Genomic DNA, 21,723 nt, shown 5'->3' on the forward strand with positions numbered 1-21,723 from the left:
GTGTTTCTAGAGAAAGAGGTGGGACAGAAGGAGAGCGACATCATCACACAATCTCTGTTGATCGGATGGCTGCGTGGGAGACTGATCGATTTTGTGTTATCTACCGGGTGATTCTTAGAGTTTCCCTAATGGTAATAAAGAATTCTTTGTTAATTCCTACTAAAAGCATCTCTAGCAGACTCCTTAAAAAGGTGAAATCTGTAAAATTCCAGCGGATTTATGGTTTATGACATTTTTTATCCATAACAGACGCGGTAAAAGTCCGCGAACCCTTATACACTTTACGTGCCACCCAAAACGCGAGCCTCCAACCCATACTTCTACGGGTCAGAGGACGGTATACAAGCCACGAACTGGCCGATTCCGCCGCCCTCTCCCCGTGCCCCGCCATCCGTACCACCCGTCTCCAGCGTCGATTTCTCCCAGCTCCAGCAAAATGCTTCACTGCAAAAGATCGAGCACGTGCGTGCGGCCATGGCTGATCCCGTTCGTGCTTGACGCGAGGAAGAGGAACGGGATGCATGCCTGGGACCGGCTCGCGTGTGCGTGCGGCCATGGCAGGCAGGCGGATGCGGTCCTGGGGCCGGGCTCGCGCACTCGGGGAGCAGCTCCGAACTCCTCTCGAGGCGCCAGCTCGCGGCGGCGGTGCGCGGGTAGCGCTGTCAGGGACGACGGTGCGCGGGACAACGGCGGAGAGCGGATGGGCGGCGGGGGATGGGCCAACCGGAGGGGAAGAGGATGGGCGGCGGCAACAAGCCGGAGGGGCAGTGGGTGGGCGGCGGTGGGTCGGGCCTTGACCAGGCTGTTGTGAAGAAGAAGAGAAAATAAATAAAATATGAAAAAAGTAGGTCCTGCTGGTAGATGCTCTTTTAATGACCAATTTTAGTGTATCTATTCTATCATGACTGTTTTTAGTCCGTAAAACCAGTTTTAGGCGCCATGTATACATGTTTTAAAGGTCAAACTTTTGCGGTATCTGCTAGAGATGCTCTAACGGTTTGCTCTAACGGTTTGTGTGACCCATATATAAATTATTGATATATTACATTGACACAAATGTGGACCATATTTTCTACACCACATCATGGGAGGACATGTACCCGACTTGCTGCCTCTTGGCGGTGGGATCGACAACTCAGACCACTGTCCGTTGCTCCTTGACCTGAATGCGGAGCTATGCATGGGCAGGAGGTTTAAGTTTGAGGCTTTTCTGGACTAAGGTCAAGGGCTTCAGGGAGACGGTTGCAGAATAATGGGCTTCTATCCCAAGGGGTGGCAACCCATACGTGACGTTGGATAAAAGGCTTAGGGCCACGACGAAGTCGTTGAAGAAATGGAGTGATAGATGGATTGGTAACATCAAAGCTGCAGATCGCAATTGCTCTGGAGTAATATCCCGCTTGGGCATATCAATGGAGTGGAGAGCACTTACGACCGCCAAGAGAGAGTTACGCAAACTTCCAAAGCACAAACTACTGGGATTATGCTCCCTCGAGAGAACCATTGCAAGGCAAAGTCATAGATCCTATTTCTAAGGGAAGGTGATGCGAATACAAAACTGTTCCATCATACTGCTTGCCAACGACAAAGAAGAAATATGGTATCCACATTGTCAAATGGGCCAACAATAGCAATAGGCCACGAGGAGATTGTGACCATGGTGGACACCTACTACGACCGGGTCTTGGGATTGGCTCCACCCCGGCAGCGTGACATCAACTTGCACGAGCTCCAGCTGCCGCATGTGGGCATGCAAAATTTGGACGACGAGTTCACTCCTAAATTTGAGATGGGCTCTAGGCCCATATAGCAATTTCTGAAAAATCTCTAAGGGCCCATGTGGGTTATATGGCACTAGGTGTAGTGGGAAGTTTAGTCCCACCCCGAAAGTGGAAGAGAAGTTGGACCTTCTTATAAGGGTTTCTCTTCTACATGCTATTGGAGCTTGAGAAGAGAAGAGGCCCCTCGCGCACTCCTCCTTCGCCGCCCGCCTCGTCACGACGCGGGATTGAGCCGAGCCGAGCTTACACCTACGCGCTTATTTTTGCCAGTCACTAACGGAGAATTTTCTGACAGCTGGGCCACGATCTGAGACGTCGGATCGTGGGCTGTCACGGACTCGGACGTGGGTCGAGCCCACGTCTCTCCACGCGGCTGCGCCTATATAAGTGTGCGGTGTCTCCTAACCCTAGCCGCCACGAACAGATCACATCTGCTCCACGCGCACGCCCACCGTCGTTCCCTTGCTGCTGCTGCCGCCGGTGACTCCATCCCGTCCGCCGCGTACACGGTCGACGGGAGAGCAGGTCTCCGAAACCACGCCCTTCTGGTTCCTGTACGGGGTGAGGGGCGAATAGGTTTTTGGGCAGCGATTACGCGACTGCTCACTTCCGATCGTCTACTTCCTCTACGTCCGCGTTGCCTTCATCATCACCATGTCCACCGACGCCGAACGTGCCGCCGCCGAGAAAGCTGAAGCTGACAAGAAGGCCGCCGAGGACGCCGCTGCTGCCACCAAAGCCGCGGCCTCTGCATGGCCTACTGGAGGGTATAACTCGTTTATCCCGCTCCTACTGTTTTCTGTTTTAGCCATGCTAGCGTTATACGTAGATCTTTCTGCAATTAGCGTAGTATGTGCTACTTTGACTGAATATCAGTATGCGATCATATGTGTCAATGCCATGCTAGTGATTTACTCGTGGATTAATTTAATCGAGAAATTGCCTATTTACTCAACATTCACTGAGGAGGAAGTAAGCAAGGTGGTCAAGTCCATGCCCATGGATAAGGCGCCAGGGCCTGACGGATTCACCAAACTTTTCTTTGCGGCATGCTGGGACATTACCAAGACCGACATCATGGCGGCGATGGAGTGCTTCCATCGTGGGGATATGCGTGGACTGCCAGCTATCAACAAAGCCATCGTCACCCTTTTGCCAAAGATGGATGGGGCAGTGGATGTGAAAGATTTTAGACCCGTGAGTCTGGTTCATGGCGCGATAAAAAAATTCGACAAGGAGCTTTCAAACAGGTTGGCGAGAGAGCTCCCAAACATCATGGGCATGCACCAAAGCGCATTCGTCAAGGGCCGCTCCATTCATGACAACTTCATGCTAGTGCAAGGCACGACACGACGCCTACATGCCCTAAGGGAGCCGGCGGTGATGCTCAAGCTAGACATATCGAAAGCGTTCGACTCCGTTCAATGGCCTTTCATGGTGGAAGTACTCACGCAGATGGGGTTCAGCGCACGATGGACGGATTGGATTTGTGGCCTCCTTGCCAGCTCGTCAACACGGATCATGATCAATGGGACGTCGGGCAGACACATCCTAAATCGCCAGGGCGGCTCCCCTATTACCGATGCTTTTCCTACTCATAATGGAGCCTTTGCAAACAAAAAGTGTTCGAGCTAGCGGTGGTGAAAGGCATGCTCTCGCCACTAGCTCCTAGAGGTTTGTCGCAACGGGTCTCGATGTTTGCGGATGATGTTATGGTGTTCCTCAAGCCAGCCACACTAGACCTACAGGCTTGCGCGACCATTCTACAGCTCTTTGGCGAGGCCTCGGGCCTGCGTGTCAACCTGGACAAGTGTGCGGCCCTGCCGATCTGATGCAGCGCCACATAAATGGAACAAGTGTCATGGATCTTGGGATGCCCGACCAGAATCTTCCCATGCAGATACCTCGGACTCCCACTCACCATTAGAAAGCAAACAACTGCCCAGCTCTCAGTAGGGATGAAAATGGAGTGGAATCTTTCCGTTTTTCCGGAGGAAAAAATGGAAACGGAGAGGAAATATGAAAACGGAAACGGAAATTTGCAAAATGGAAGTGGAAATGGATTTTTTTATGCGGAAATGAAAACAAAAACGGAACGGTGTTTTCCGGTGGAACATGCATGGAAATGGAACTTTCCGTTTCCATGAATATGGAATTTCTGTTTTTACTATAGACCTATAGCTGCCTTGTAGCCCAACCACCAAAGAGACACTATGACACAATTAGTAGAATGGATCTAAGGCCCAACTTCTACTACCACACATGTACTCAGCTCGACCCTATACGCAATTGTCAAGTACTACTACAATACTATGCTAAGTTGCTAACATAATGGTATTATTTTGTAGACATGTTAACAACTCATTAAATTTGTTTGTTTTTGTGTGTATTTCTCTATGATTCAAGGGGGTTTTAATTTCCGATCAATGCCTATTTCTGTTTCCGTATCCACTTTGTATTCGCTCCGCGTCCGTTTTCGGTAGTATCTGTTTCGGTATTCATTTTCGGGGTTTCTGTATTCGTTTCCGCTTCTGCAAAAAAATATGAAAACAAATATAATAGCACTCAGTTCCATCCGTTTCCCCTCCGTTTTCATCCCTAGCTCTCAGGGCTTGTAGACCAACTGGCAGCACGCCTACCAAGCTGGAAGGGCGCCAACATGCCCACGAGTGGCAGGATGATCTCGGTAAAATCAGTCCTTTGTGCAATTCCCGTTCACGCAATGTTGGCTCTAGACATCCCCAACAAGACATCATGGCCATGACCAAGATATGCATGTGGTTTCTTTGGAGCGTGAAAACCTAGGCAAATGGTGGCCAGTGTGCAGTAGCCTGGGACGACGTCTGCACACCAAGATGAGCAGGCGGCGGAGGTTTGTCACCGTTAGAGTCCTTCTGGCGGCACGACGGCGCGTCATAGGTGGCGTGGGGGGGTGCGAGAGAAGGTAGCTGTGGTGGCTCCTCTCCCTACCCCCTTTCTCCCTCCACCAGTCGCCGCCACCATACGACAATCACCAGCGCCGGTTCTTCCCTCTGCCATCCTCCTCTTCATCTACCATGGCCGGATCCACCCCAGTATGGCGGCCTCAAGAGCGGAGCAGATGAACAAAGCAAGAAGGAGCGGGTTGGAGGCGTGCGTTGGGGGAGGGTGGTGGCGGCAGCTGCCATGTGTTGGAATGGAGATTTTAAAAAGGCGAACCGTTTTTCACTTATTTTTGGACCACTGGTTGAATACCGAAGACACATAGACCATTTTATAAAATTAATGATAAAATTAGTGGCAGGCAGAAGCACTATTGTGGACAAATTTCAAAGACAAATGTATATGTTTTTACCGGACGGAGGGAGTAGGTATAGAGTATACTCCCTCCCTCCCGAAAAACATGTCGCGCTTGTAGTTCATTGCTAATTTTGCAAAAAAGCCCTCATAGTTTCAAAACCGTCACAAACAAGTCCCTCCACCCTGTCTTCTTCCTCCGCCGTCGCCCGTGCGTCGCCAGGGGCTGTTGCCGCCAAGCTGCGCGATTTGTCGCCCATCAGGAAGTGATCCGCCGCCGTTGTGCCTCCGTCGCCACGTACCTTCAACGCCGCCGCTGTCGCCAAGTACCTGCTCCGCCACCGCCGCCCTGACCTGCTGCCGCCGCGATCCCCTCCCGCCACGACTACCTGTGGGCGTCGCCGGAATTTCCCACCACGATCCGGTGGAGCAGGAGCTCCCTCTCATCGTCCTCGAGCTCCCGCGAGTCCACCTTGAGCTGCCTCCCGTGCGCCACCGCGATCCCTCCCGCCGTGATCCCCTACGGGCATCGTCGGAACCAGCCTCCACGATCCGGTGGATAGGAGCTCGCGCGCATCCTCCTCTATCTCCCGCGAGTCCTCTTTGAGCTCCCACACGCCGCCGTGCTCCTCCTTCTCCTCTGCCCGCGTGCCCGCACGGCTGTTTCTCCTCTGCTTCTCCCCTGTCGCCGGTGGAGCTGCTGCTGCTGCTGCTCTGCCCGTGTTGATGCTGCTCCTCCTCTGCCCGTGACCGTGTTGCTGCTGCTGCTCTTCTGCCCGTGTTGCTGCTGCTGCTCTTCTGCCCGTGTTGTTGTTGCTGCTGCTAATTGCAATTTGAAGAATTGCTACCTGAAAATTCAGAGACAATATCATCAGAGAAGGTATTCCATCAGAGTAAAATTGCTACCTGAAAATTTGTCAAATTGATTTACTGTTAACTGAATCAGTAGCATCACCCAACATGCATCAGCACATGATGTTGGGTGAACATCAGGCATGCTACGGTGAGGTAATTCTGTACTATAGTGGGTTAGAGAGATTCAGTTAAACTGTAGGTACAGATCTTTTAACTTAAGTCATTCTTCCTAAGATCAGCCTTAAAACTTCAGCAGTGTTAAAACAGAGTCATCTCTCTCTCTTTTGCTTGTTGGTTGGTTGCAGACAGATTGTTGCTTTACTTTGATTTCAGAAATCAAAATCTAGGAGGAAATCAAGAGGAGCTGGAGACTTTTGGCAGAACATGGACACCCGCACAAGGGCTTGTAACTAGTCAAGCTGTTTTCCATATAGGATGGTCAATCTCCACAAAATTTTGATTTTCTGAGTAACAACATACAGTATATCCCGACTTGCCGATGGAACCCAAATGACGCCGAATTGCTTGCTGACTACGGTGATTATCAATTGCAAAAATCGAATCACAATCTGAAGAGTCAGTCAGGTGTTTGTACTGAAGGAGTAGGCTGAAGATGATTACAGTTTACATACAGCACATGAAATCACAAGCTTGCACAGGCTGAGTAAGGCACCACCTCATGTCAGATTGAATAAACATCTTATGAGATATACACCGATCTTTTACACATTACTTAATAAAGTATGCTGACAGTCATAATTTTGTTAAATATCTAAACTCGGCCATAATTCAGTTGAACATGCAAGGAAACATTTAACTTGTGATGTTAGTGAAACATCACCAGACTGTTAAAATTCAGTTAAAAGATCTGTACCTTGATGCAGACTAAAGGAGTAGGTTAACTGATTTGGTCCTGTGGCTAGTCAAACTGTACCATGCCAAAGTATTTCCTGTAGAGAGAAAAAACAAAAATAAGCAAACATAAATTGATTGGAATGTGTTGTAGTTTCACTAGGAGTAGTTTATATGCAAAGGTAATAAATCAGTTTTGATTCTATTGACAGGAGTATATTTTTCTTGACACTTTTCTACCATAGGCATGGTACTATGAGCAAGTAAAATTCAGCAAAACTACTCTAACTAGAGTAAAATTCTGTGAACTACTCTAACTAGAGAAAATGGCTTATGGTTAGAGCAAAGTGTTTGGCTGCCATGGCAACCAAACTAGAAATGGTGCCATGGCACCTATTTCTTGTTTGACTTGCATACTCATTTTGTGTGTGTATATTCTTGTTATGGTACCATGGTGTACTCATCTTTTGTCATTGATGGCAGGAACACATAAATATGGATTTGAACTTGATGCCTCAAGAGGAAGAACATGAAACCATTGATTTGAACTTGATGCCTCAAGAGGAAGACGATGAAGGTATTAATTTGAATTGGATCCCTGAAAAGGAGGAACCTCAAGTGGCAGAGAATGTGGCTATGGATTTGAACTTGATGCCTCGAGAGGAAGACGATGAAGATATGAATTGGATGCCTCAAGAAGATGAAGGGAAAGAGGATGAAGCTCAAGAGGAAGAGGATGAAGTTATGAATTGGATACTTCAAGAGAAGAGAATTGTTAGATAAGGAGAGGCATGGTGTTTACTTTGCCTTGCTGGTAATCGAGCTCAAAGATGGGTCTGTTCAACCAGACGACAAGCTGCTAGTCTCAAACCTGTTGGACATAAGTGTACGATCTGTTGAAAGAATCTGGGAAGAGGCTAAAAAGCAAATTGCCGATGGCAAAGAAGTAGATGTCTGAAACAAGAAGCCAGGAAGATCAGGCCGAAAGAGAAAGGAGCTGGATCTAGAGAGGACCTCAACAATCCCACTGAATAAAAGAAGAACAATTCGATCTCTGGCACGGTCTCTAGGTGTGGCCCGATCGACCCTACATAAGAGGTTCCAGTTGAATGAGCTCAACCGCATCACAAGCACCGTGAAGCCTCACCTCAAGCTAGAGAACAAGCTTGCGAGATTGAAATTTTGTATGTCCATGGTCGATGACAATTCGATCTCAACTTCTCAGGCTATGTTAAAACCAATGACGAATATGGTTCACATCGATGAGAAGTGGTTCGACATGACGAGAGTGAAGAATAGTTACTATGTACTTCCAGGAGAACCTGAACCGAAGCGCACCGTGTCAAACACTCACAGCATTGGGAAGGTAATGTTCCTAACAGTTGTTGCTAGGCCTCGATATAACAATGAGGGGGAGCTAACATTCGATGGGAAGATCGGCATTTGGGCATTCGTCGAAGAGACTGAGGCGAAGCAGACAAGTCAGAACAGAACAAAGGGAACAAAAGTGTTGACATCAGTGAAAGTAACCAGGCCTGTGTGCAGAGATTATCTAATCAATAAGGTTATCCCGGCAATTCAGGATAAGTGGCCTGACGATGATGAGGGAGCAACAATATTCATCCAACAGGATAACGCAAAGCCTCATGTCCTTCCCAATGATGTAGCTTTTCGAGAAGCTGTGGAACAAACTGATCTTGACATCCGATTGCTACAACAGCCCCCAAATAGCCCTGAGTTAAATTGTCTGGACCTATGCTTCCATAACTCTCTCCAGTCTCTAACCGACTGCAGGTCACCTACAAACATCCAGGAACTGGTACAGGGTGTGGAAGAGGAATTCGAGAACTACGATCCCGACAAGTTGCACATAAGCTTTATCACATTAGAAGCAGTTATGTTTGAAGTTATTAAGGACAAAGGAGGAAATCAATTTAAGTTGCCCCACTTGCACAAGGATCGCTTTCAGAATGCTGGACTGGAAATAACCAGTGTATATTGCGACAGTCGGGTAGTTGTTGATACTAGGGTCATTATAGAAGAAATGGAAATTGCAATAGGAAAAGAAAATGAAAGGAAAGAATTAGCTAGAGAAGGGAAAAGAAAGAAAAGTAAAGGAAAGGGAAGGGAAGAAGTGGCCAGAGAAAGGAAAAGAATGTAGTCAAGAGGGGACAAAGAGGCCCTTATGTCATGTAGTCAGGTGCTCCTTGTGTATGTCTTGTGTAATCTTGTGTCAAGAGGGGACAAAGATGCCCTTATGTCATGCCCTTGTGTATGCCTTGTCTAATCCTTGTATATAAACTCCTCGTTGGAATTTATTGGAATTTGGGTTATTTGGAATTTGAATTATTTGAATTGATTTGGATTAATTTTAGTTATTTGAACTCTAAACTGAATTTAAACTGAATTTGAATTATTTAAAATATGTTCTGCTAGTTCTGCTAGTTTAGAGTAGGTCTTCTAAGCTAAGATCCTAATTAACTTCTAAGTACCTACACAGCATAAGATAGTAGTGGTGGTAATCCTTCTGCTAAATGCAAGAGCAGATCTTCTGAGCTAACAAAAGAATATGAGGTTTGCATGGTGGCTCCAGTAATAAAACTGTAGATATCTACTAATGATGATATCTCCTTGTTCTGTTCTAACAGTAGCTAGGTACTGTAGATATGATAGCTGCAGTTTCAGAACAAAGGAGAAGGAAAAAGTAGGAGTAGTCACTATAATTTCAGTTAACTGAAAACAACAACTCTGCAAGTTGAGGTTTAATTTACAGGAGTATCTTGAACTTTAAAAGTGCAGTCCTAACTTGAATATTTAAAATGCTATTGGAACAGTACTAATTTTAGAGTTCATAGTTCATGACTGAATTTAGAGACAGTATAAATCTTACAGAAAAAAAATTGTTCAGAGATCGAATGCTTTTGGGGTTTTATTTGAATACTCCAAACTCTAAACTAGCAGAACTAGTCCAAATATTCCAACCAGAAAATGAACAGAATTAATTTGGATTTTATTTGAATTTCTTGAGAGCATCTTTACTTTTGGGGTTTTGGGCTAGGGTTCTTCTTGCAAGCAAAATGTTCTTCTTGCAAGCAAAATAGGACAACAAAATTCATTGAACTATTATCAAGCTTTCTTATGATAAAAAAACTGAAGATTTCTGTAATCTTTAGCAATCTCGATGACCCATGCCACTTAACTGAAGAAACAATACACATCAGTTACCAACTGCAACAGACCAAGAGCACATGATAGATAAATCATCATTCCACCGATGAAGATGGCAATTGATACCTGTACTATGGAGCCGAGAATCATCATTCCAGGGCTTCTTCCATGCCACTTATCTGAAGAAGCAACACTAGCACTTACAGGACAAAGAAAAGAGACAGAGCACAAGGGAACAGAGACAGAACCATGGTGGTCAGCAAGCAAGCACGCACGCACCTCTCCTGCATCCATCCCAATGCACTGGGTGTCAATGGCGCCCGCGAGCTCCATCCCCCTCGTTCCCGATCCCCACTCTCCCTCTCCCCGAGCGCGTCGCCCCTGCAGCCTCCCGTCGCCCGCCTCCGTTCGGCTCCCTCGCTGCGGCCTTGCCGGATGTCGGCGACCTCGAGCGCCGCCCTCCTCCCTTCCGCGCCGTGCCTCCCCGCGCTACCACCGGAGGGGCCAACTCCGGCGGCCCCGGCGCCCGCGCCAAGCTGCCGTCAGGTCCCGTGTCGCCATCCAAGACCCCGCCGGCCTCCCCTGCTTCTATTGCGCGGGAACGACGCATCGAGCGCCCGCCTACAGCCAAGCCGCCAAGGCCCTGCTCTGCCGTCCGCCACTCCGTCGACCCTGCCTCCATGGCCTTGCTGCCGCTGCCATCCCTCAACTCCTTCTCCAGCGAGCCCCGTGGCCGGTCTGCATCGCCCTTGCCGGACTCCATCCTTGCTCCGCCGCCACCACGCTCGACCCCAAGACATGAGGTTGTTGGTGGTGGTCCGGATCCAGCGCCTCCGGGCTCGCCGACGCCGGTTCTGACACAGCCGGAGCAGAGCGCGGCGGTAGCTGGGGAAATCGAACATTTTTATGACGAAGGGGGGAGCTTGGGGAGGCAAGCGAGTGGCAGCTGCGGCGGTGGAGCAGGAGGCAGCTGCAGCAGGGGAGCGGGGAGCGAGGGAGCTGCGGCGGCGGGGACAGGGCAGCTGCGGCGGCGTGGAGGAGCGAAGCTACGGCGGCGGGGAGCAGCGGAGCTGGGGATTCTGTCGGAGGAGCAAGACGAGGAGCGCGGGTTCGGTCGGGAGAAACTGGAGGGCTTTTTTGCAAAACTGCCCTCGCGACATGTTTTTCGGGACGGAGGGAGTACATTCTTTTCCTTTCTCTGGCCACTTCTTCCCTTCCCTTCCCTTTACTTTTCTTTCTTTTCCCTTCTCTAGCTAATTCTTTCCTTTCATTTTCTTTTCCTATTGCAATTTCCATTTCTTCTATAATGACCCTAGTATCAACAACTACCCGACTGTCGCAATATACACTAGTTATTTCCAGTCCAGCATTCTGAAAGCGATCCTTGTGCAAGTGGGGCAACTTAAATTGATTTCCTCATTTGTCCTTAATAACTTCAAACATAACTGCTTCTAATGTGATAAAGCTTCTGTGCAACTTGTCGGGATCGTAGTTCTTGAATTCCTCTTCCACACCCTGTACTAGTTCCTGGATGTTTGTAGGTGACCTGCAGTCGGTTAGAGACTGGAGAGAGTTATGGAAGCATAGGTCCAGACAATTTAACTCAGGGCTATTTGGGGGCTGTTGTAGCAATCGGATGTCAAGATCAGTTTGTTCCATAGCTTCTCGAAAAGCTACATCATTGGGAAGGACATGAGGCTTTGCGTTATCCTGTTGGATGAATATTGTTGCTCCCTCATCATCGTCAGGCCACTTATCCTGAATTTCCGGGATAACCTTATTGCTTAGATAATCTCTGCACACAGGCCTGGTTACTTTCACTGATGTCAACACTTTTGTTCCCTTTGTTCTGTTCTGACTTGTCCGCTTTGCCTCAGTCTCTTCGACGAATGCCCAAATGCCGATCTTCCCATCGAATGTTAACTCCCCCTCATTGTTATATCGAGGCCTAGCAACAGCTGTTAGGAACATTACCTTCCCAATGCTGTGAGTGTTTGACACGGTGCGCTTCGGTTCAGGTTCTCCTGGAAGTACATAGTAACTATTCTTCACTCTCGTCATGTCGAACCACTTCTCATCGATGTGAACCATATTCGTCATTGGTTTTAACATAGCCTGAGAAGTTGAGATCGAATTGTCATCGACCATGGACATACAAAATTTCAATCTCGCAAGCTTGTTCTCTAGCTTGAGGTGAGGCTTCACGGTGCTTGTGATGCGGTTGAGCTCATTCAACTGGAACCTCTTATGTAGGGTCGATCGGGCCACACCTAGAGACCGTGCCAGAGATCGAATTGTTCTTCTTTTATTCAGTGGGATTATTGAGGTCCTCTCTAGATCCAGCTCCTTTCTCTTTCGGCCTGATCTTCCTGGCTTCTTGCTTGAGACATCTACTTCTTTGCCATCGGCAATTTGCTTTTTAGCCTCTTCCCAGATTCTTTCAACAGATCGTACACTTATGTCCAACAGGTTTGAGACTAGCAGCTTGTCGTCTGGTTGAACAGACCCATCTTTGAGCTCGATTACCAGCAAGGCAAAGTAAACACCATGCCTCTCCTTATCTGACAATTCTCTTCTCTTCTCTTGAAGTATCCAATTCATAACTTCATCCTCTTCCTCTTGAGCTTCATCCTCTTTCCCTTCATCTTCTTGAGGCATCCAATTCATATCTTCATCGTCTTCCTCTTGAGGCATAAAGTTCAAATCCATAGCCACATTCTCTGCCACTTGAGGTTCCTCCTTTTCAGGGATCCAATTCAAATTAATACCTTCATCGTCTTCCTCTTGAGGCATCAAGTTCAAATCAATGGTTTCATGTTCTTCCTCTTGAGGCATCAAGTTCAAATCCATATTTATGTGTTCCTGCCATCAATGACAAAAGATGAGTACACCATGGTACCATAACAAGAATATACACACACAAAATGAGTATGCAAGTCAAACAAGAAATAGGTGCCATGGCACCATTTCTAGTTTGGTTGCCATGGCAGCCAAACACTTTGCTCTAACCATAAGCCATTTTCTCTAGTTAGAGTAGTTCACAGAATTTTACTCTAGTTAGAGTAGTTTTGCTGAATTTTACTTGCTCATAGTACCATGCCTATGGTAGAAAAGTGTCAAGAAAAATATACTCCTGTCAATAGAATCAAAACTGATTTATTACCTTTGCATATAAACTACTCCTAGTGAAACTACAACACATTCCAATCAATTTATGTTTGCTTATTTTGTTTTTTCTCTCTACAGGAAATACTTTGGCATGGTACAGTTTGACTAGCCACAGGACCAAATCAGTTAACCTACTCCTTTAGTCTGCATCAAGGTACAGATCTTTTAACTGAATTTTAACAGTCTGGTGATGTTTTCACTAACATCACAAGTTAAATTTTTCCTTGCATGTTCAACTGAATTATGGCTGAGTTTAGATATTTAAAAAATTATGACTGTCAGTATACTTTATTAAGTAATGTGTAAAAGATCGGCGTATATCTCATAAGATGTTTATTCAATCTGACATGAGGTGGTGCCTTATTCAGCCTGTGCAAGCTTGTGATTTCATGTGCTGTATGTAAACTGTAATCATCTTCAGCCTACTCCTTCAGTACAACACCTAACTGACTCTTCAGATTGTGATTCGATTTTCGCAATTGATAATCACCGTAGTCAGCAAGCAATTCGGCGTCATTTGGGTTCCATCGGCAAGTGGGGATATACTGTATGTTGTTACTCAGAAAATCAAAATTTTGTGGAGATTGACCATCCTATATGGAAAACAGCTTGACTAGTTACAAGCCCTTGTGCGGGTGTCCATGTTCTGCCAAAAGTCTCCAGCTCCTCTTGATTTCCTCCTAGATTTTGATTTCTGAAATCAAAGTAAAGGAACAATCTGTCTGCAACCAACCAACAAGCAAAAGAGAGAGAGATGACTCTGTTTTAACACTGCTGAAGTTTTAAGGCTGATCTTAGGAAGAATGTCTTAAGTTAAAAGATCTGTACCTACAGTTTAACTGAATCTCTCTAACCCACTATAGTACAGAATTACCTCACCGTAGCATGCCTGATGTTCACCCAACATCATGTGCTGATGGATGTTGGGTGATGCTACTGATTCAGTTAACAGTAAATCAATTTGACAAATTTTCAGGTAGCAATTTTACTCTGATGGAATACCTTCTCTGATGATATTGTCTCTGAATTTTCAGGTAGCAATTCTTCAGATTGCAATTAGCAGCAGCAACAACAACACGGGCAGAAGAGCAGCAGCAGCAACACGGGCAGAAGAGCAGCAGCAGCAACACGGTCACGGGCAGAGGAGCAGCAGCATCAACACGGGCAGAGCAGCAGCAGCAGCAGCTCCACCGGCGACAGGGGAGAAGCAGAGGAGAAACAGCCATGCGGGCACGCGGGCAGAGGAGAAGGAGGAGCACGGCGGCGCGTGGGAGCTCGAAGAGGACTCGCGGGAGATAAAGGAGGATGCGCGCGAGCTCCTATCCACCGGATCGTGGAGGCTGGTTCCGGCGATGCCCGTAGGGGATCACGGCGGGAGGGATCGCGGTGGCGCACGGGAGGCAGCTCAAGGTGGACTCGCGGGAGCTCGAGGACGATGAGAGGGAGCTCCTGCTCCACCGGATCGTGGTGGGAAATTCCGGCGACGCCCACAGGTAGTCGTGGCGGGAGGGGATCGCGGCGGCAGCAGGTCAGGGCGGCGGTGGCGGAGCAGGTACTTGGCGACAGCGGCAGCGTTGAAGGTACGTGGCGACGGAGGCACAACGGCGGCGGATCACTTCCTGATGGGCGACAAATCGCGCAGCTTGGCGGCAACAGCCCCTGGCGACGCACGGGCGACGGCGGAGGAAGAAGACAGGGTGGAGGGACTTGTTTGTGACGGTTTTGAAACTATGAGGGCTTTTTTTGCAAAATTAGCAATGAACTACAGGCGCGACATGTTTTTCGGGACGGAGGGAGTAGTCAAGAGGGGACAAAGAGGCCCTTATGTCATGTAGTCAGGTGCTCCCTGTGTATGTCTTGTGTAATCTTGTGTCAAGAGGGGACAAAGATGCCCTTATGTCATGCCCTTGTGTATGCCTTGTCTAATCCTTGTATATAAACTCCTCGTTGGAATTTATTGGAATTTGGGTTATTTGGAATTTGAATTACTTGAATTAATTTGGATTAATTTTAGTTATTTGAACTCTAAACTGAATTTAAACTGAATTTGAATTATTTAAAATATGTTCTGCTAGTTCTGCTAGTTTAGAGTAGGTCTTCTAAGCTAAGATCCTAATTAACTTCTAAGTACCTACACAGCATAAGATAGTAGTGGTGGTAATCCTTCTGCTAAATGCAAGAGCAGATCTTCTGAGCTAACAAAAGAATATGAGGTTTGCATGGTGGCTCCAGTAATAAAACTGTAGATATCTACTGATGATGATATCTCCTTGTTCTGTTCTAACAGTAGCTAGGTACTGTAGATATGATAGCTGCAGTTTCAGAACAAAGGAGAAGGAAAAAGTAGGAGTAGTCACTATAATTTCAGTTAACTGAAAACAACAACTCTGCAAGTTGAGGTTTAATTTACAGGAGTATCTTGAACTTTAAAAGTGCAGTCCTAACTTGAATATTTAAAATGCTATTGGAACAGTACTAATTTTAGAGTTCATAGTTCATGACTGAATTTAGAGACAGTATAAATCTTACAGAAAAAAAAATTGTTCAGAGATCGAATGCTTTTGGGGTTTTATTTGAATACTCCAAACTCTAAACTAGCAGAACTAGTCCAAATATTCCAACCAGAAAATGAACAGAATTAATTTGGATTTTATTTGAATTTCTTGAGAGCATCTTTACTTTTGGGGTTTTGGGCTAGGGTTCTTCTTGCAAGCAAAATGTTCTTCTTGCAAGCAAAATAGGACAACAAAATTCATTGAACTATTATCAAGCTTTCTTATGATAAAAAAACTAAAGATTTCTGTAATCTTTAGCAATCTCGATGACCCATGCCACTTAACTGAAGAAACAATACACATCAGTTACAAACTGCAACAGACCAAGAGCACATGATAGATAAATCATCATTCCACCGATGAAGATAGCAATTGATACCTGTGCTATGGAGCCGAGAATCATCATTCCAGGGCTTCTTCCATGCCACTTATCTGAAGAAGCAACACCAGCACTTACAGGACAAAGAAAAGAGACAGAGCACAAGGGAACAGAGACAGAACCATGGTGGTCAGCAAGCAAGCACGCCCGCACCTCTCCTGCATCCATCCCAATGCACTGGGTGTCAATGGCGCCCGCGAGCTCCATCCCCCTCGTTCCCGATCCCCACTCTCCCTCTCCCCGAGCGCGTCGCCCCTGCAGCCTCCCGTCGCCCGCCTCCGTTCGGCTCCCTCGCTGCGGCCTTGCCGGATGTCGGCGACCTCGAGCGCCGCCCTCCTCCCTTCCGCGCCGTGCCTCCCCGCGCTACCACCGGAGGGGCCAACTCCGACGGCCCCGGCGCCCGCGCCAAGCTGCCGTCAGGTCCCGCGTCGCCATCCAAGACCCCGCCGGCCTCCCCTGCTTCTATTGCGCGGGAACGACGCATCGAGCGCCCGCCTACAGCCAAGCCGCCAAGGCCCTGCTCTGCCGTCCGCCACTCCGTCGACCCTGCCTCCATGGCCTTGCTGCCGCTGCCATCCCTCAACTCCTTCTCCAGCGAGCCCCGTGGCCGGTCTGCATCGCCCTTGCCGGACTCCATCCTTGCTCCGCCGCCACCACGCTCGACCCCAAGACATGAGGTTGTTGGTGGTGGTCCGGATCCAGCGCCTCCGGGCTCGCCGACGCCGGTTCTGACACAGCCGGAGCAGAGCGCGGCGGTAGCTGGGGAAATCGAACATTTTTATGACGAAGGGGGGAGCTTGGGGAGGCAGGCGAGTGGCAGCTGCGGCGGTGGAGCAGGAGGCAGCTGCAGCAGGGGAGCGGGGAGCGGGGGAGCTGCGGCGGCGTGGAGGAGCGAAGCTACGGCGGCGGGGAGCAGCGGAGCTGGGGATTCTGTCGGAGGAGCAAGACGAGGAGCGCGGGTTCGGTCGGGAGAAACTGGAGGGCTTTTTTGCAAAACTGCCCTCGCGACATGTTTTTCGGGACGGAGGGAGTAGATTTATATTGCACCCTATTGATATTTAGAGTCATTCCCCTGTTCCAAAGAAAAGGTAGTGGGTTTACGCGTGGCCACGGGAGAAAGGTCCTGTCCTCTCTCTCCGGGGACTTCGACGGCGAAGAAGAAGAAAAGGAAGAAGAAGAGGGACGCAGCGAGCACCTGCCTGCCTGCGGCGGCCAGGCGCTAGGGGAGCTGCGTCCAAGGCTCTGATTCTTCACCGGCGAACCGTAGCGCTCACCGCAGCCGTAGCATGAGTTGGCGGCCGCCGATCTCGCCTGGCCGCCTCCTTCTCGTCGTCCAATTCGTCGCCCTCTGCTCGATTCCTGGTGAGATCCGGCTCTTACCTCTCCCAATGCTGCTTTCTTCTTCGGATTTAAGCAGCCAATCTTTCCGCGTGGACATTTGACCGAATTTAGTTTACCTTTTCTTTTACGGGCAGTTTACCCTATTTTGTCCGTGGAGAGTGGTTGCTTCCATAGGAAACAGCCCATTTTAATCTGTATTATTCGAATGCGTTGGCGGCTTGCTGAACAAGTTGGCTGCAATCTAAGCGCTTGCCAGTTCATCAACTTGACTTCTATTGGCGATGTCGTGCGTGAAAGGGCAGTAGTGATTTATAGAGCCTTGAAAGCAAGTGTTATGAAAAAAATAATACTATTTGGATGTTCTGCTGGTTTAATTTGGATTGTCCTAGTCCAGCAATCTTTAGTGTGGCCCCTTTTCGGTTTCACCGTGAAAAAATATTTTGTTTAGTCTTCATAATTGGTCAAAAGGGCCACCAGCTTTCCCCCAAAAAGGGGAGCAAAGTAGGCGCACGAATATTTATTAATTAAGAGTTTTCGAGACTTCATTCTCTTTTTAGTTTTGACTCTGGGTCCGGTACAGGTTGTTTTCTATCAGTATAACAATCATATTTTGTGCATGTTCCATATTCTTGGTAACTCTGCTATCGAGTTATGTGAGCACATTAGTCTAGTGAAAGTAGGATTATTACTAGTTTTCTATCTGTAGAAACGAGGATTGTTACTAGAAATAAAATCTCATGCTCCCGTTGTTGAACATCTGTTGGAGCTGGTGGTAGTTGTTCAGCTGAGGGTGTCTTTTTAGATAGGGATAAATATGTACTCGGAGCAGTTCTTGACCCTGCTTTCTAATTAAACTGGGTTACATCCTGTTGAGGGGATATCTGGTGCTTCCTTACCTTACAGTGGTTCCGTTCTACCATGAAAAAACATGAAAAGGTATGGACGTCTGGTGAAAAATGAGAACATCGATTCGATACAAGATTCATCTATGATGCCACACAATTTGATCCACACGTCGAGAAACAAGAATGACAAATTCTGCTCTGGTAGTAGCTAATTCAAATTCAGAGGTGAAAATAGTTTTGTGCATTATTAATATTAACAGCAGAATTTCTCATTTTTGTTTCTTCATGTGTGTATCTATTTTGTTTCTTGTAACTTTGTGGCATCGTAGTTGAACCTTGTGAACATAATTTTCTTATGACCTTTTTTTCCTTTGAAATGGGTTCTTATCACTTTCTAGTGGTGCTTCTCATGTTGGTAGCATGGGTGTGCTGTATGAGGAGGAAGGACTGGGTATGTTCTCACTGCCTATGGTATAAAAAAGTGCTGTGTTTGCCCATGTGAAGCAGTGGCTGGTGTGTTGAGTATAAGACTTGGGGTGAGTTTCTATTGTGCTAGTAACTTGAGTAATAGATTGTATTCTCAGTATGATAATATCTCAAGTTGCGCATTAGACTAACACAAATATCATAGGGAAGAGAGATTGATTGATTGATTAGACTGTCTCTGCTACTGTATTACATAGCATACTCATGTTAGTAACCTACTGAACAAGCTTTAGAGAAACATAAAGGTAAAGAAAGGAAAGAGCATAATCAAAGCCTTATACTTCTTACATTGAATACTGGATAGTAATCCTTGTGTGAGTCGAGTTGAGAAAAAATTGTAGGGGAGAAATACCATATGAATTATGAGTATACCCTTGCTGAAGTGGGAATGCATAGAACTAAAATTCATGTGTGCTTTCTCTGTTGCATTTTTTGTGTTCTCGTGTATGTAGTTGAACAGGATATAAAATTTGATAATATTTCTTTTATTGCCCTTAATAATTCTTTGTGCACGACTGATTATGCTTAATTTGTAGGGGCTTTTTCTTCGAGGCTTGTCACACTTGATACCGTTGATATATTTACCACTCATGAATGGTTCTCCAGACCAACTGTGTTTTTCCGCTGCAGTGGAGATAACCAGACATACTTGCCTGACGTGAAGGAGGCAAACTTGATATATACCTTTAAGGGTGAAGAGTCATGGCAGGTCAGTCTAACTTTTACTCAAGATATTGTTGGCTTCCTCTCATTTGGTTCACACCTGATACTGGTTTTCAGTAATCGTGGTGTTTGCGTTTATCTTCCTTACTAAGCACTGAATTCCTTATTAAATCTTGTTGGCAGCCCTTAACGGAACTTCCAGAAAAGAAGTGCAAGCGATGTGGTTTGTACGAACAGGATATGTTTAGAAATGATGTGTTTGATGAATGGGAGCTGTGTTCTAGTGACTTCAAAGATGGCAAGTACACACACTTCAAGGAAGGGCAGTTCAATGCGACTTTCCTGTGCCCAAACTGTACTGTCTCTGCTGGTACGGCTCATATTCATTACCTCTAGTTTCTGTTCTTCAAAACTTCCTTTATATGATTTGTGGTTGCTTTTCTCTTATCATGGTAACGACATTGCAGCATATTTGATGTCGAGTTTGCTCAGTTCAATTGATAGATTGTTAACGAGATGCTTTATGTGTTTGAGCTCCACATGGCTATTGCTCAAAGATTTTTGTTTCTCTACCATTGCTAGGTGATGCTGCAACACATCACTCTAGCTCAGAGGTGGAAGCCAAAAAGACATCTGTTGCTGTTACCATAATAGTAAGCGTTCTCGCTTCCGTTATCGTTGTCCTCGCATTGTTCGGAGGCTACAAGTACTGGCTGAAGAAGAAGAGGGAGCGGGATCAGTTACGATTTCTCAAGCTCTTCGAGGAGGGAGACGACATGGACGACGAACTGGGCCTGAGCAATGAACTCTAAGATAGCGAATACAGTCTGACGCCCTGATCTCCAATCATCTCAGATTAGTTCATGTCGCCGTGTATAAAATGTTCTTCATTCCATTTCTCTTTTCAGTTTTAGCTTCAAATTCTTGTGATGTACAGCACCTCCACAGTTGAAAGACACAACTCTGACAGCAACAGAACAACTCTTTCGATTCGTCGCGCTTTTCCCCCTCATAAGATCTGGCAACGGTTAGCGTTGTATTCAGTTATGAGTGGGTCGTCACATGTCAGTCTTCATTGTATCCCTCGCATTTCACCTTGTCTGTCGGATTACAATGCTTACCATACCAGGGTAGCCACCGGCGATCAGCTGGCCAACGACGCTCTCCAGTGCCGCCGGCTCTACTGCTGGGTCGAAAACCTCAGCATGTGCAAGGAAACGATCTCGAGAAATACATACAGTTGGGTAGACTCTTTTGTATTAGCTCTAAAGAGTTTTTTTTTGAACATACGTTGGATCGCATTAGGAACTGAAATGTGCACGTTCCTCATGTCAAGGAGAAACCTGCACTTTTGTTTTTTAGGTAATTATAGGCCACGAAAATGTATAATCAACAAAGTCGTTGTATATAGTGGTAAGTATTCCCGCCTGTCACGCGGGTGACCCGGGTTCGATCCCCGGCAACGGCGCTCTGATTTTTTTTTCCTTTGCATTGTTTTCTTACGTGTCAATTGAACTTGTTTCTGGTTTCATTCTTTTTTCAAAAGGGCTTGTATTGCCTCAAATGCTTTTGGGGCGCAGACAGTTTTTCACCCGTGCCCCAACCGCCTTCCATGTATTTTTCTCGACTTCGGCTTTTGGGGCGCAGACAGTTTTTCACCCGTGCCCCAACCACCTCCCATGTATTTTTCTCGACTTCGCTAGGGTTTCACCAACGAACTTGCGTGAAAAGGAGAAGAGGGAGGGAAGAAGACGCAAGCAAGCGGGGAGAAGTGGAAGGCGGGGCGCGACCGCTGTTTGTCCAGGCGAAGCTGGATTCAACGGATGATGTGTGGCAAGGGCTGCAAGAAAAGCTCGATGTTCATGAGCCGTTTGAAATCGACTCATATTTTTGCTCTACTCGAGATGGACTTGAAAATAAATAAGTTGTATATGAGCACTTTATTTAGCTTGATTGAGAAACAGTCGATCTTGAGCCAACACTGGCTCCCTCGTTTAGCTAGATATCATATAATTACATTAAATAACCTTGATATGTATTAAAAGAAAATAGGATAATTTATTGCTATATACATTGTGTATGATTTTTCTCAATTATACTACTAGCAAGCATGGAAGCTTAATTAAAATGCTTTTGGGCGGTGCAGACAGTTTTTCACCCGTGCCCCAACCGTCTCTCATATATTTTCTCGATTCTGCTAGGGTTTCACCAACAAACTTGCGCGAAAAGGAGAAGAGGGAGGGAAGAAGCCGCAAGCAAGTGGGGAGAACTGGAAGGCGGGGCGCGACCGCTGTTGTCCAGGCGAAGCTGGATTCAACGAATGTGTGGCAAGGGCTGCAAGAAAAGCTCGATGC

The 21,723-nt window shown here is 46.8% G+C and overlaps 2 protein-coding genes across 2 annotated transcripts; both read left to right on the top strand.

Annotated features, from left to right (window-relative positions):
- The first annotated feature begins 8,004 nt into the window (after positions 1-8,004).
- Positions 8,005-8,925, top strand: LOC120963447 (uncharacterized). Its single transcript, XM_073497731.1, has one exon. It carries the CDS (start codon positions 8,005-8,007, stop codon positions 8,923-8,925), a length of 921 nt encoding a protein of 306 aa, XP_073353832.1.
- Positions 8,926-17,100: 8,175 nt separating this feature from the next.
- On the top strand, positions 17,101-20,361 carry LOC109762031 (uncharacterized). Its single transcript, XM_020320843.4, has 4 exons — positions 17,101-17,396; positions 19,243-19,415; positions 19,553-19,739; positions 19,952-20,361. The coding sequence occupies exons 1-4, from the start codon at positions 17,321-17,323 to the stop codon at positions 20,179-20,181; spliced, it is 666 nt and encodes a 221-aa protein (XP_020176432.1). The 5' UTR covers positions 17,101-17,320; the 3' UTR covers positions 20,182-20,361.
- Positions 20,362-21,723: the final 1,362 nt, after the last annotated feature.

Source organism: Aegilops tauschii, chromosome 4 (assembly GCF_002575655.3).
Source record: "Aegilops tauschii subsp. strangulata cultivar AL8/78 chromosome 4, Aet v6.0, whole genome shotgun sequence".
Taxonomy (NCBI): domain Eukaryota; kingdom Viridiplantae; phylum Streptophyta; class Magnoliopsida; order Poales; family Poaceae; genus Aegilops; species Aegilops tauschii.

What these genes read in the sequence shown, in the direction of transcription:
- LOC120963447 (XM_073497731.1), top strand. Translation starts at nt 8,005, where the DNA reads ATGACGAATATGGTTCACATCGATGAGAAGTGGTTCGACATGACGAGA.
- LOC109762031 (XM_020320843.4), top strand. Translation starts at nt 17,321, where the DNA reads ATGAGTTGGCGGCCGCCGATCTCGCCTGGCCGCCTCCTTCTCGTCGTC. An exon ending in CGCCCTCTGCTCGATTCCTG is followed by an intron (nt 17,397 to 19,242) that starts GTGAGATCCGGC and finishes CTTAATTTGTAG; the next exon opens with GGGCTTTTTCTTCGAGGCTT. An exon ending in AAACTGTACTGTCTCTGCTG is followed by an intron (nt 19,740 to 19,951) that starts GTACGGCTCATA and finishes TACCATTGCTAG; the next exon opens with GTGATGCTGCAACACATCAC.